At 39.2% G+C, this 12,423-nt stretch overlaps 1 protein-coding gene across 12 annotated transcripts in view; it reads right to left on the bottom strand.

The window, feature by feature from the left end:
- Positions 1–10,247, bottom strand: part of TRPM3 (transient receptor potential cation channel subfamily M member 3) — a 482,939-nt gene extending 472,692 nt beyond the window's left edge. For 4 of the 12 annotated variants that reach the window (XM_036217932.1, XM_036217935.1, XM_036217937.1 and 1 more), the window contains exon 1: positions 8,555–10,247. In XM_036217932.1, the coding sequence (XP_036073825.1) occupies positions 8,555–8,731 (177 nt within the window). In that variant the 5' untranslated portion in view covers positions 8,732–10,247. The remainder of the gene's footprint in view (positions 1–8,554) is intronic. The other 8 variants (XM_036217934.1, XM_036217938.1, XM_036217936.1 and 5 more) reach the window with 6 other exon arrangements.
- Positions 10,248–12,423: the final 2,176 nt, after the last annotated feature.

Raw genomic sequence — 12,423 nt, 5'->3', positions numbered from 1 at the left:
CATTCTGCATCGCTTTTACTGAGTACTAATTATTAGTTCAATTCCTTAAGTCATCTTCCAATTTAGGGGACATCCGAAGTATATCAACTCAAGCTCAAAATATTCTTCAATTAGACAAAAACGCCAAGTCCCTATAATACCATTTGGTTATAAGTAGCGACTTCAGAGCACTATATCAAGAGCATAGTTATCCATTTCCTCCAACATGCACCTATTCAAGTGTAATTCATCTGACACCCAAAATATCCTAGGCTCACTGCTAAATGCTGCGTACACCAAATTGTCTAAGATATAATTTCTTAGCTTTAAGAGCTTCAAATAAAGTGAAAGAGCTAATAATACTACAACATGCTAAAAGCAACGATAGAAATATTTACTGACTTCCTTGGACATTCAAATAAGGAGAGATTATCTGGTTTTGGATATGAGGGAAAATTTCCCTAATTCAACCAACTCACCTAAGTTGAGTATTAGACTATGGGAAGGAGTTAGGTACAAAAAGGTGTGGTTCAGATTTTCCAGGCAGGCAAAATAGCTTGTGAAAAAGCCCAGCTTTAAGAAATTTCATGAGAAAGAGGAAAACAAAATATGAAGGCACAGAAGTAGGCAGGGGACAGATCACTGAGGGTCTTATAAACCATATCAAAGAGCTTAGATTTTATTCTGCGAGAGAAAGAGAACTGAAGAATGTCAAACATGGGAGTATCCTGGTCTTATTTTTATTTTAAGTGGACCGTTCTGGTGGCTGAAGGATCATTTTGGGCCCAAGAAAGAGAGAGACTGATCTTGGGAACTAGGAATAGACAGAAGAGGGTGGATCAGAGATATTTATGAGGAAACCTGGCAGAACTATTTGGCCAATTACATAAGAAATGAAAGCAAAAAAGCAAAAGGCACAAGCCCAGGATTTCCAGTTTGGGCAACTTTGTGAATGGGTGATTCTATCAAATGAGAGAAGGTACAGAGAAAAGGAACAGATGTGAGGGAGCTTGCTTAGTTCAGCAATAGCCAAATAATTAGGGCCAAAGTTAGACTTATTGCTCTGTCTTTGCAGCAACATTTTTCTGCCTTCAAGTATTATCATGTAAGTGTATCATCTCTTGAAGTAAACAAGAAATGATTTAATATGCCACCCTTTCTCTTAATCCAGAATACTATCTATGTACTACACATTCCTAGCACCTAAATTAGCTTTCCTGTATGATCCCTTAAGAAACAATCATGAAAGTCATTCAATGATCTGTGAGTATAGGGACTTTCAAAATGTGGAAACATGAGCCTATATAAACTGCTAGATATTGGGTGCTCAATTTTCAACAATAAAATCAGATACTTAAGTGTGGTCATGCCAAAGGCATAATTTTAATGAGTTAATATCTCTTTATAAAGAAAGTGTCACATGTTAGAAGAGACATTCTCAAATGTTAGAATACATAAGGTACATCTGGGTTGCTTGTTACACTGCAAGACCACATTCTAAGAAACACTCCTTCAAGAGTTTAGTTTGGTGGATAAATATTCCATCAAGTGAGGCAATTCAGTAAACAAAATTGCTGTTAATGGGTTTATAAACAACAAAATTCTTCTTTTTCCTTCCCTTTATCTATGTATCTATCTATCAATCATCTATCTATCTATCTATCTATCTATCATCTATCTATCTTTCTACCCATCCATCCATCTATCCATCCACCTACCCACCTACCAACCAAACCTTGAGAAAAATCTTTAATTATTTGGGGAGAAGCAAAACTTAGCATTGATAAGTTTTGCTTTGCTTACAAGCTCCCCAAGTGATTCCTAAGCTGCAATTCCTACTCACATGTCTTTGAAAATAGAAATAGAGAAGAGCCACTGGTTGGACCAGGATTCCTAAATGCTTTTAAACATAAAATTTGCATGTGTGATAAATCTAAAAATTAAATTCTCTCCTCCTAGAGATTTTGGTTATACCTGCCTCCACCCCACTGCAGAAGTGACATCAGTGTATCTTTTTCATATGCTCAGGAGCCAAGAAAATTTCTTCAGCTCAATTTTCCATATTTAATATTCAACATTAGGCATCATTTTTGTTAAATTGCAAGTATAAAATTAATTTCAATTTTGAACGTACTTTTCCAAATGAAAGCCCTGTATGTTCCCTTTCTCCTCTTGTCTAAAATCTCTTCCTAAGAAGTTACTGAAAGGTGTAGGGTAGAGTGGGCAAGGGTGGAGACCACAGAAGTGTTGGTGGGGAGGTCTCTACTGTTATAGCTGCTTTAGCCTTGGACCCCAAGTGAACTGGCTGCTTCTCACTTGGTACTATCACATAGCATTGGAATTCAAGGGACACGCACATGAGTGACCACTGCAATTCTAAGGGCCATTATAGGGAAAGTTAGGTAAAAGGGACATGTACAGAATGCTGCAGAATCTCGACCATGGATGCTCTTAGGGAGCTCTGGTTCACAATCATATTCTCATATAAATTCAATAGAATAGAAGAATCTGAAGTTGTATGTCACAGGACTAAAAAATTCATGAAAATAACACACAGAAAAATACATAATCAAAAATAATAATAGGGATAAAAATTCCTTTACATTATGTTATATCATCTATAAACCAAAACAAGGAGGCTAAACTCAGTTTACTTCTCTATGTGTAAATAATCTTTCATGACTAAATTATGAAAACCCATAAATTGCTTACTTAAAACCTTTTGCTCTCACTGTTGACTAACACACGATCTGTTCTGCCTAGGTGCCAGCATAAGAGAGGACATTAAATTGAGTTTCCCTTCAGTTTAGCTCAATCTATGCCAGCTTTCCTCAATGTGTGGTCCTTCCAGCTGTTCACAACAGAATCACGGGGAGAGCCTGTTAAAATGCAAATTCCTGGGCCCACCACCTCCATGCTGAATCAACACCCCCTGGAGGTGGGCTTGAATATTTGCTTGGCTTACAAGCTCTTAAGCACTCTTAGGATTTCATATATCATCCCATGTTTGTTCATTCCTTATTCTTCAAAAAAATTTACTGAATATTTCTTAACAGCCACAGTCTTTAAAACTTTTTTGAACTGTTAGGCAACAGAAAGGGGAAAAGGATACCATTTAATTGTCTGTAGATGAGCTCTGAGCTAGTTGAGGCTACACCAACAGACCTGGAGAAAGGGGGAGGATTAAAAGCCACTGCTGCAGAGAGAGCATTCTCTTTCCCTGCAGGAAGTCATCTGAATGGAAGGCAAAAGCCCTTTCCCTTGAGACAAACTTTGCCACATATTACTGTGACTCCACAAGTCATCCCAGAGCCAGGTGGCCCTGGAGTTGGACCTCCCAGCTACATCCTCCCTCACTGCCCAGCAACTGCATATTTTCATTCTTTCCTCCACAACAGAGGGCATAGGAAGACAGAGCTCTCCAGAGAGACAGGAGGGTTTCCTGTGGCCTCAGGAATTTCCTTCAGGCTGCCTGAGGAACATTTCGCCAAAGCCAAATCACATGGTCACTGTTCAACAGTCTGAGTCAAGGCCACCATCTGAAACAAACACACCAGACAAATTTTCTCTCTCCTGGGTTTTAATTTGGGTATATAGTCTTTTCTTTTCTTTTTTCTTTTTTCTTTCTAATATTTTCTCAAAGGGAATCTGAGGATGATGTGCTGAAATGGAAAAAGGGAAGTTTCTTTACTAGTAGCCCTTAAAATTTTGCCTAACAATACACTTTGTTTTCTTTAAAGCAATTTATTCTTCAAGTTTCCCATCTTTAATGCACTCTGTGTAACTGGTCCATAACAAGTCCCCTGACCTCACTAGCCACCATTCACCAACATGTCTAAATATAATAGGTGTGTGTTTCCGCTCTTGCTGTAGAAACTTAACTTCTACTCACCGGCATGTGCTTCAGGAGTGCCTTGTCCTGGATAAGTTAGAACCCTGGTCTATTGATATTATTCTACTTGCCATGTAAAGATTTAGAATTTTAGAATTGTAGAGAAGATGTTGAAAGTCATAAATTTAAAACGCAAATTGAAACGAATCTCAAAATAATTGTTTTCTAAGAGTTTGAGAACACCGAAGGGAAGTCAGTTTCTAGAAGACCTGGCTTCCATGATAGAAGATAGACCCAATTCATTTCCTTGTTAGTATCTTGCTATCCTTCGAGGACAATATTATGGACACTGACGACCATTATATGGAATTAAAGAAATAAAAAACATTGGTACTTGGGCAGAATTTGTGCAGATCTGGCAGCCTAACTTGATCACTAATTACTCTATCAATTATTTTGTATTACCAGTTCACTTTCATTAATCCTTCATTGAATAACATAAAAGAAAGGAGGGAAAAAACAAAACAAAACTCTGAGTTTTTCAACTGGATTCCAAAATTGTAAGTTTGCTATGCATAGTTTCATAAGAAGGCAGGTTGTAAGTAAAAAAAGTATAATCAAAGAAAATTAGAAGTGATATTACCAATGTATATGAGTTACTCCAAAGAGTTCCTCTATCAGGCATTTGGTATGGTTCATACTCATCAATGATATAAATTATATTGCTTACTTTTGTCTCAATCTCATCAAAATTGATAAATGGCATACCTTTTCTAGCTCACCGAAGAACTACAAAATGAGTTTTGTCCTTCCTTCTTAGGACCTTTATTCTCAGATCCTGGGACCATCATCCAACCAGACAGCAAAAATAGAAATTCAGAAGTTATCTTAAATTCTCTTCACCATAACTAATCAATTTAACAAGGCCCTGTTTATTTTACCTCTATTACTATTGCCTTAGCCCAGGTCCCGGTCAATCCTCTAGTCCTCTAAACTAATATATTTGCTTTCAGTCCCACTATTTCCTATCCATTCTAGACAGTACAGCCACAGCATTCTACTTAATTCCTGAATCTGGTGGTCACCTCTCTGCTAAAATCCCTTTAATGGCACCCTGGAGCTTTCTGGATAATGGTCAAATGCCTTAGCAGACAAGACCCTCTATGATGTACCCTGGTCATTGTTATAGTCCTTTTTCCATTTTAATATCCAATCCAGTTTAGCTATTTCTCGCCCAAATGGCCTATACAGCATGACAGCCTAAACCACAGGAAATCGCAGCACTGTATCTAAGTCAAGTCAAAACCTGAACTCTTCATTTTACACCAAACTACAGAGTTTAAGTAACTTACCCAAGGTCACACCACTGGTTAGGAACACATCGGAAGTGGTACCCAGTGTTTAGGCCTAACTGTCCAGAATATAATTTCTTTAATCACTTTCTTGCTCAAAGTGGGCAAAGTCATACTGTTTCTCAGTATAAAACTCTGAAAACCATGAAATGATACTGATTCTTTGGTATTCATTAACAAATTGGCTTTAACACGCATATGTAATGCAACCTATTTTTCAGAAGCCTTTCCTTTAGTAAGTCCGCCAAGGCTTCAATACAAAGAAAACTCTCTGCCCTAAGATTAATATTCAAATTCAACAGAAGTTACCAAAATAAAATCTCCCAAATAAAACAATGATAGAGAAAGATCTGATAATGAATACAAAATATGCTGAGAACTGCCTGTCACTGAAATAAACTTGACTGTTTTGTAATTAACAGTAAGATGAAATCTTGAAACACATAAGAATGAAGCAAACGAAAACCAAAAAGAAATAGTTCGGAAAGTGTCCCATTTGAAATGTATCCATTGTAACACACCCTTTCTTTTGGTTATCATCATCATGTGCCTGTCCAGAAATTTATTTTCAAATCTTATTTCCAAACGTAATCCCAAATTTGAAACTGGAGTTGGTTGGCATGTTCAAAATTTGCTCTGAGATGGACAAAACAGCAAATGAGATGTTTTCATAAGGAATAAGAAGTATATACCAACATTCATTGGGTTTAATTCATGCCTTAGATGGTAGACTTCCCCTTCTAATTCTTTAGTATCCTGTTTCTATTAGGAAATGAGAAATACAGGAAACAGAACTATGAAGCCATTTCTAAACATGAGCATGGTACTGAAAAAAGTTAGCAAAAACACATATTTTCAATGAAAAGATAGTAAGGGAAATTGGATTTAGCTCAGTCTGTCAGAAATGGTGAGTGATATGGGTTTAGTGAAATCTAATCATGTCATCATGCCCTACACTGCATTTACTGACAAGTCAGGGCACTGGAAAGTGCATATCACAACAGAAAAATGCTTGGAAGAGGAACAAAAATTACCTGTTGAATAGAAGAATTGGATTTGTTAGCTTAAGATTTCAATAGACTCCTGGATACTCAGAGAATCCATCCATCAAATTAACATGGTGGTGGGAGTGTGGGCTGGGCGAGATAGAACAAGAAATTGAGAAGGGCGCAGACAGTAAGAACAGTAAGAATTACTGTCGTAAAATTTATAAACTAAACCAGGAGGAACGTTAACAAAAATATGCAAATTATTACTTAGGAACTTTCATTTTATTTGAAATATAAACACTGGGCAAGAATCCATAGGAACTAGCAAAGCAAATATGAGAGCCATAACCCCGGGGAGTGGGGCGGATTTTATAGCATTGTATCCAGAATGTTAATAATACAATCACTTATGAAAGCAGCTTTCATTTCTAAGTATTACTGAAAGAATTTGATATCACTTTAGTTTCTGAGAGCTTGAAATATGCTCAACATCTGAAGTCTTCTAGGATGGCTATGATTTTTCAAAAATCCAGATGTCATTTGGAAAGAAAGTTCTCTAGTAAAACACATCCTATCTTTTGAATATTGAAAGAATTGGAAGATTGCTCACTAATGCACTTTATTAAATAGTTATAAATCACCATGTTAATAAAGGATGGTGGAACTGAGCTGGGTGCCAACGACACTGTTGGCGCAGTACTGACAATGTCTGCTGATATATAGCATGGGCACTACTTCCAATAAAAAATTTGTAATCTACCTCAAATAGATACTTCTATGCTGGTTTTGTGACTAGTAAATGATGAATAACATTTTCTATTTTAAAAAACTAGAGTATTGATTAATATATTGAGGGCGATATACACACACCTGTCAAGAAGATCACCGTGTAAGTTAATAAAAATTATTTTGGGGTGAAGCCAATGAATGACTTTAACTGAAAAATGTTTCTCATTGCACATCAAGTTGTTAGAATCAATTTACACAGTCATAGTTGGATTTGCCAAGGCATTCTTTGTCCCAGATCCTTGAGTCAGTAGTGATTCTGGAGGAAAATTTACGTTCGTTTTTAGTTCCCTGGCCTCATCCTTTTTCATGCCCCATCATTGGTGTTGTTCCAATACAGCAAAAACACTTATATCCAAGGAAGCTTCTCTTCCTCCCCATCCCCAAGCCGCTTTTCCTCCTAAATACTCTTTTAGGGAAGCAAACCATTACCATGACAACAGTATGATGGGGGTTTAAACAGGACGTGGGGGCAGTTTGTATTGAACAGAATAAGGAAAACTCCAACAGTGAGTAATGCTCTTTTGTGAAAAGCTACTTAGCTCTACAAAACTAATTGTCCACATCAAACTTAACCCAAGAAGAACACAACCTGGGGCGGGGGGAATGTTGCAAGTGTTTATTCCGGGCTAGATTCTTTAATCCTTCATTGTGACTGATTGGACTCAATAATGCCCAGTGGTCATGAAATCACAATATCCTATTACTATGGATAAGAAAATTAAGACCTTAGCTTCCCCTTTTTAACTTCAAATGGCTATGGGACATCCAGAGATTAGTACTTTTCCCAAAAAGTGTTAGCACATTCTTGTTCCTGGGGTTAAATACTTGTTTTTTGCACCTTTTAAATTTTACTTGTATTTCTTTCCCTACACAGATGATGAAGGTGCATTATTATGGAGTTGGGGGGATTTTTTCAGTATCTTTAATGTATTTGCTCTTACAAAGAGGAGTGCTGCAGACACAAGGTAGCAATTCTAGCTCAGGTGTAGTGCCATTCTTTTGTGTAACTCAGAGCTAGAGAGAGAGCTCAAGGCAAGCGTTCAGTATATATTTAACAATACTTTCCCACTACTGACTTCACTTAGGAGACTAAAAATTATCATGCCTTTTTTAAAAACAAGGACACCAAAAAAGTCACAATCTGATGAGGTTCATTCTTTGTCTTTACCTGAGCAAACACCTAAAGACTTAGGGCTTTTAAAATAATGAGGAGAATCCTTTGTTCTCTCAGGTTCCATTTAAAGGCAAAGTGGGTCAAAGGGCTTCCCCAGGGAGGAAAAAAAATCCTGGAGCCAAACACATGGGAGTAAAAGATTTCACTCCCACTACTGCTCCCACCCTCCCAAAGAAGTTAATTAATTCTATTTTAGGAATGTTGTGGGGGTGGGGCACTCAGGAAGACCAGAATCTCATTCTCAAACGTGACTCAGACCATACCCTCCTCCCTGACACTACTGGGTAAGGGGCGCTGAGAATGTGTCTCAGCCATGGGTCACAGCCACTACTGCATGCATTTGTGCTCCCCAAAATGTGCGTCCAGACCCAAGTGCGAAGTTGAGTATTTAGACCTGAAAAGCACAATTAGAACCACTCAAAGCAGCAAGTTACAGTACCTTAAGAAGTCTGACAGATGGGAGAAAGGCTGCATGGCACAGCTTCCGAATGGTCCAGTTTAGGGGTCGAGGAGCATCAGTTTGATTCATGACCCCTTCAAAATTCCACCAGGAAAACCAGAAACTGCAAACCTGAGCAATGCCTAGAAAATAAACGGTGCCCCACGGCCCTGGCATCCCATGGTCATCTCCACACCTGCAAATTCCATTAGGGCAGAGGCTTTCTGGAACTTGGGAGACTAGTCAAGTGGCATTGCCTGAGCCACTGAACCTTCTTGAGAAAGCCACCTCCCCTCTGCCTGCAGCCGTGCTCATGCATACCAAATGTGGCTGAATGGAGGCACACTGCCTGCTGCTTCGGGGAGGGGATGCACGGTTTTGAAGGAGAGGGACAGCCTGCACGAAACAGCCTGTGGTCGGAGTCACAGCCGCCTGCTCGGAATGCGCGCTCCCTCTCCCGCTCTCCTCCCAGTAAACGCAGGTCAGGCACTGGGGGGAGAACCCGGGCCATTCGCTCTGCTCAATGGCTTTAGGGGTGGGGGGAGCCAAGAGTAGAGGAAAAGGGAACATTAATAAAGCCAGAACAAGGAACTTGCACTTTCTTGCACAAAGCATCCTTGAGGGGCTGGAAACTGGCACAGTGGGAGGGGCTAGGAACTCAGAGGGAGAAGGGATGCCTCTGCATAAGAGAAATACTCCTTTTTGATTTGTATGGCATAATAAATAAAGAGCTATTGTAAAATGGATCTGTAGTAAAAGGGATCTCTGTCATGTTCTGGGTTTTTTTTATTAACTGTGTTGACGGTCCTCACCCTGATGCATACACGATAAATAAGCGATGGCAGAAAAAAGAAAACTAACACACTCGCAACGGCGAGTTATTCCTTTCATAGAAAGCAGTGTAAACTAATATACGTTTGGCTTACCTTTTAGAAATGGCTGTTCCTAAATTGGAGGTTATCCCCTTCGGGAAGGCTACTTGATACTTTGTCTGCAACAAAAGTTTAACCCTTAAGGTGCCACAGAGAATGCTTTCGATACAAAATGGAGTTTGCCGAAGTGTGGATACCCGCCCTCACCATTTTCTAAGGACGGCTTTAACAGAGAGTTGCTGTGTTGGTGTATATCGTCTTTAGAGATCCTGTGGTGAGAATAAAGGAGGGCTTTTCGGTTTGAAGGTAGACATTGAACAATTTCACTTAGCGTAGTGAAGTTAGGATGGTTGGGCAGAGGGAGGAGTTCATGTCACCGATCCCCACTTGAACTCCCCCATCCCTCCCGTTAGACCTCGAGGGTGCAGCTGACCAACTGCTGCCCAGGAGAATTCCCACATCCTTAGAGCGCTGCCTTCTTATTTTTCCTCTCTATGTCCCCCCCTATGACTATACTGATTTTCTATTTCCAATTTACTGAAGAGACTAATAAATCCCAGATCCATGACTACTATGCATTTTGAAGCAGAATGGGGAGAGGTAAAAGTAGATGTGATAAACTGGCTCCTTGCTGTAATTTAGAACTTGGAACCATGTGGATCCTCCCTGGGGTATAATAAACACCTGACACACTGCATTACAACACTATTCCCCTCACAACGATCCTGTGTCCCAGATCTAAGGACACTATTGCAGAAAATTTAGTCCATTGGTGGAATCCAGACCGTTGACTTGCCTTATATATAATAAAATTCATGTATCTGATTAGCTTCTATTAAACAATATCACTTTAATAGATCCACACACAGTAGGTTTATTTTCTGTCACCATTCTATTTCCATAAAAAATTAAAGGTAGCTTTAAAATAATAACAGCTAACGTGTGCCTGTCAGGCATTGTGCTAGGCACTTGAAATACATCACATCGGCAGTCCCCAACCTTTTTGGCATAAGGGACTGGTGCTGCTATGAGACTCTAATGCCTGATGATCTGAGGTGGAGCTGAGGTGGCGATACTAGCACTGGGAAGAGGCTCCAAATACAGATGAAGATTTGCTCACTCACCACCTGCTGTGCATACCTGTTCTAACAGGGCACAGAAGGTACCTGTATGCAGCCTGGGGTTTGGGATTCCTGCATTACATAAGTTTAGGTCCACAACAACACTATGAAGCAGATGCTATTGTCACATCCTCATTTCACAGATTAAACAACTGAGGTCTTGAGAAATTAGTGACAGGCCTACATCACATTACTATTGAAACCAGTCTACCGCACTACAAAGACAAACTTTCTCTTCTCTCCTATTTCTTTTATAATTAAGGGGGCCACAGCAATAAAGCCACTGCCTCAATTTTCTGGAGACTTAACCTTATATAAGAGTTGAGGTAAAAGACCTTAAAGAAGATTATTTCTCTGGTATGACATTGATGTAACGGTTAACATTATGAATACTGAAATCAGGCTTCATGGTTCCAATTCTAATTCTGACATTGGTTTTGGGTAATATACTCACCTACTCTGTGCCTTAGAGTCCTCATCTATAAAACAGAGATAAAAATAAAATCACACACTTAAGGCTGTCATGAAGACTAGTGAACTAAATATCAACCAAGCACTCAGAACTGTGCCAGGTACATACTAAGTCCCTTATACCATGGTTTATCTTCTAGGCATCATGTGCTGATGTTGAGGCAGGAACCCACTGATAATTCCCAGTAAGTAAACACAAGTGTGCATACTTCTAGTACCAGGTAATGAAGTCAAGCAAGACAAATTAAACCTGAATGATTCTTATGAGTTATCATGAGTTTAATAAATGGGGTAAAGAGAAAGGTGGGACACCACGAAGGCGGCAGCATGAGTGTCCTCATGCTATATTGCAGAGTGGCATTTATCAGATTGCAAGACGTTGCCTTTAGTTAGGTTACAAGGCTCCAGCCTCTCTAAGCTATTAAGTGCTATTAAGTGGTTCCGATGTGGTTGTGAAAAGTCTCCTCTAAGAAAATGCTGAAACACTGTAGTTGCCTCTCCCCTGCTCTTCATTCTTCCAAATGTTAAGGACCCCACCAAAATGACAGCATCATTTGAAAACACACAGCCTTTCATCCTTTAAACCCCTTTAATTTTTACTGACTAACTATGTCAAAGAAAATAATTAGGAGGTTTGTGGAATGGGGAAGTAGGAGGATTCAACGCCCTCTCTGATGGCAATTAGAGGAGAGGAGCATAAAACCTCTAGAGAATTGATTTGGAGATTATACTGTAAAAGAGGTAAAGATCAAAGAAGGATGACAGTCTGTGAGATGAGGATTTTCTACCATCCCTGGAGTCATCTGTGCGGGAATTGTTTGCTATCGAAACATCAAAAGCAGGATTTTTGAGCCCCACCCCCCAAACTTTCAAGAAAGAATGTTTTCACATGGAATGATGCCTTCCTGGGTTTTAGAGAGCAGTCTAATGAGGAAAGAGAAGAGAGAAGCAAGCCCAGTCCCAGAAGTTAGCATCTCACAAATCCAAAATGCTTGTTCACAAATTTTATAAATGTGGACATTTACAAATCTATAGAACAAATTCTAGCAGGCTTAAAGTAGTCTGATGTGACCACATTAGCTTTCAGTATTCTAAAATATAGCAAACCCAGTATATCAAATCTTTGTATTCTGAAGCCTGTCCTTGAACAAACTCTCACCCATTCTGCATAAACCCACTTCCCACTGATTATCTTCACTTTTTATTTCCTGTGTAAATGATGCTAAATTTAAGAATCACGATGGGACTGAGTTGTCTCAATGTTGACAATAAGCCATAGTATAGACATTATTCATTCCTTCCTTTTGAAAACCATGTTCCCTCTTGAAAACCATCATGGCGGCCTCGATGCAGCATCGTACCACTTTGTACACTGTCTCCCTTTATACCTGTTAGATATAAAAGA

Source organism: Rousettus aegyptiacus, unplaced genomic scaffold (genome assembly GCF_014176215.1).
Source record: "Rousettus aegyptiacus isolate mRouAeg1 unplaced genomic scaffold, mRouAeg1.p scaffold_m13_p_3, whole genome shotgun sequence".
NCBI classification, from domain to species: Eukaryota; Metazoa; Chordata; class Mammalia; order Chiroptera; family Pteropodidae; genus Rousettus; species Rousettus aegyptiacus.
Note: the sequence above shows the minus strand (reverse complement) of the source record. Positions and strands in the feature narration are given on the sequence as shown.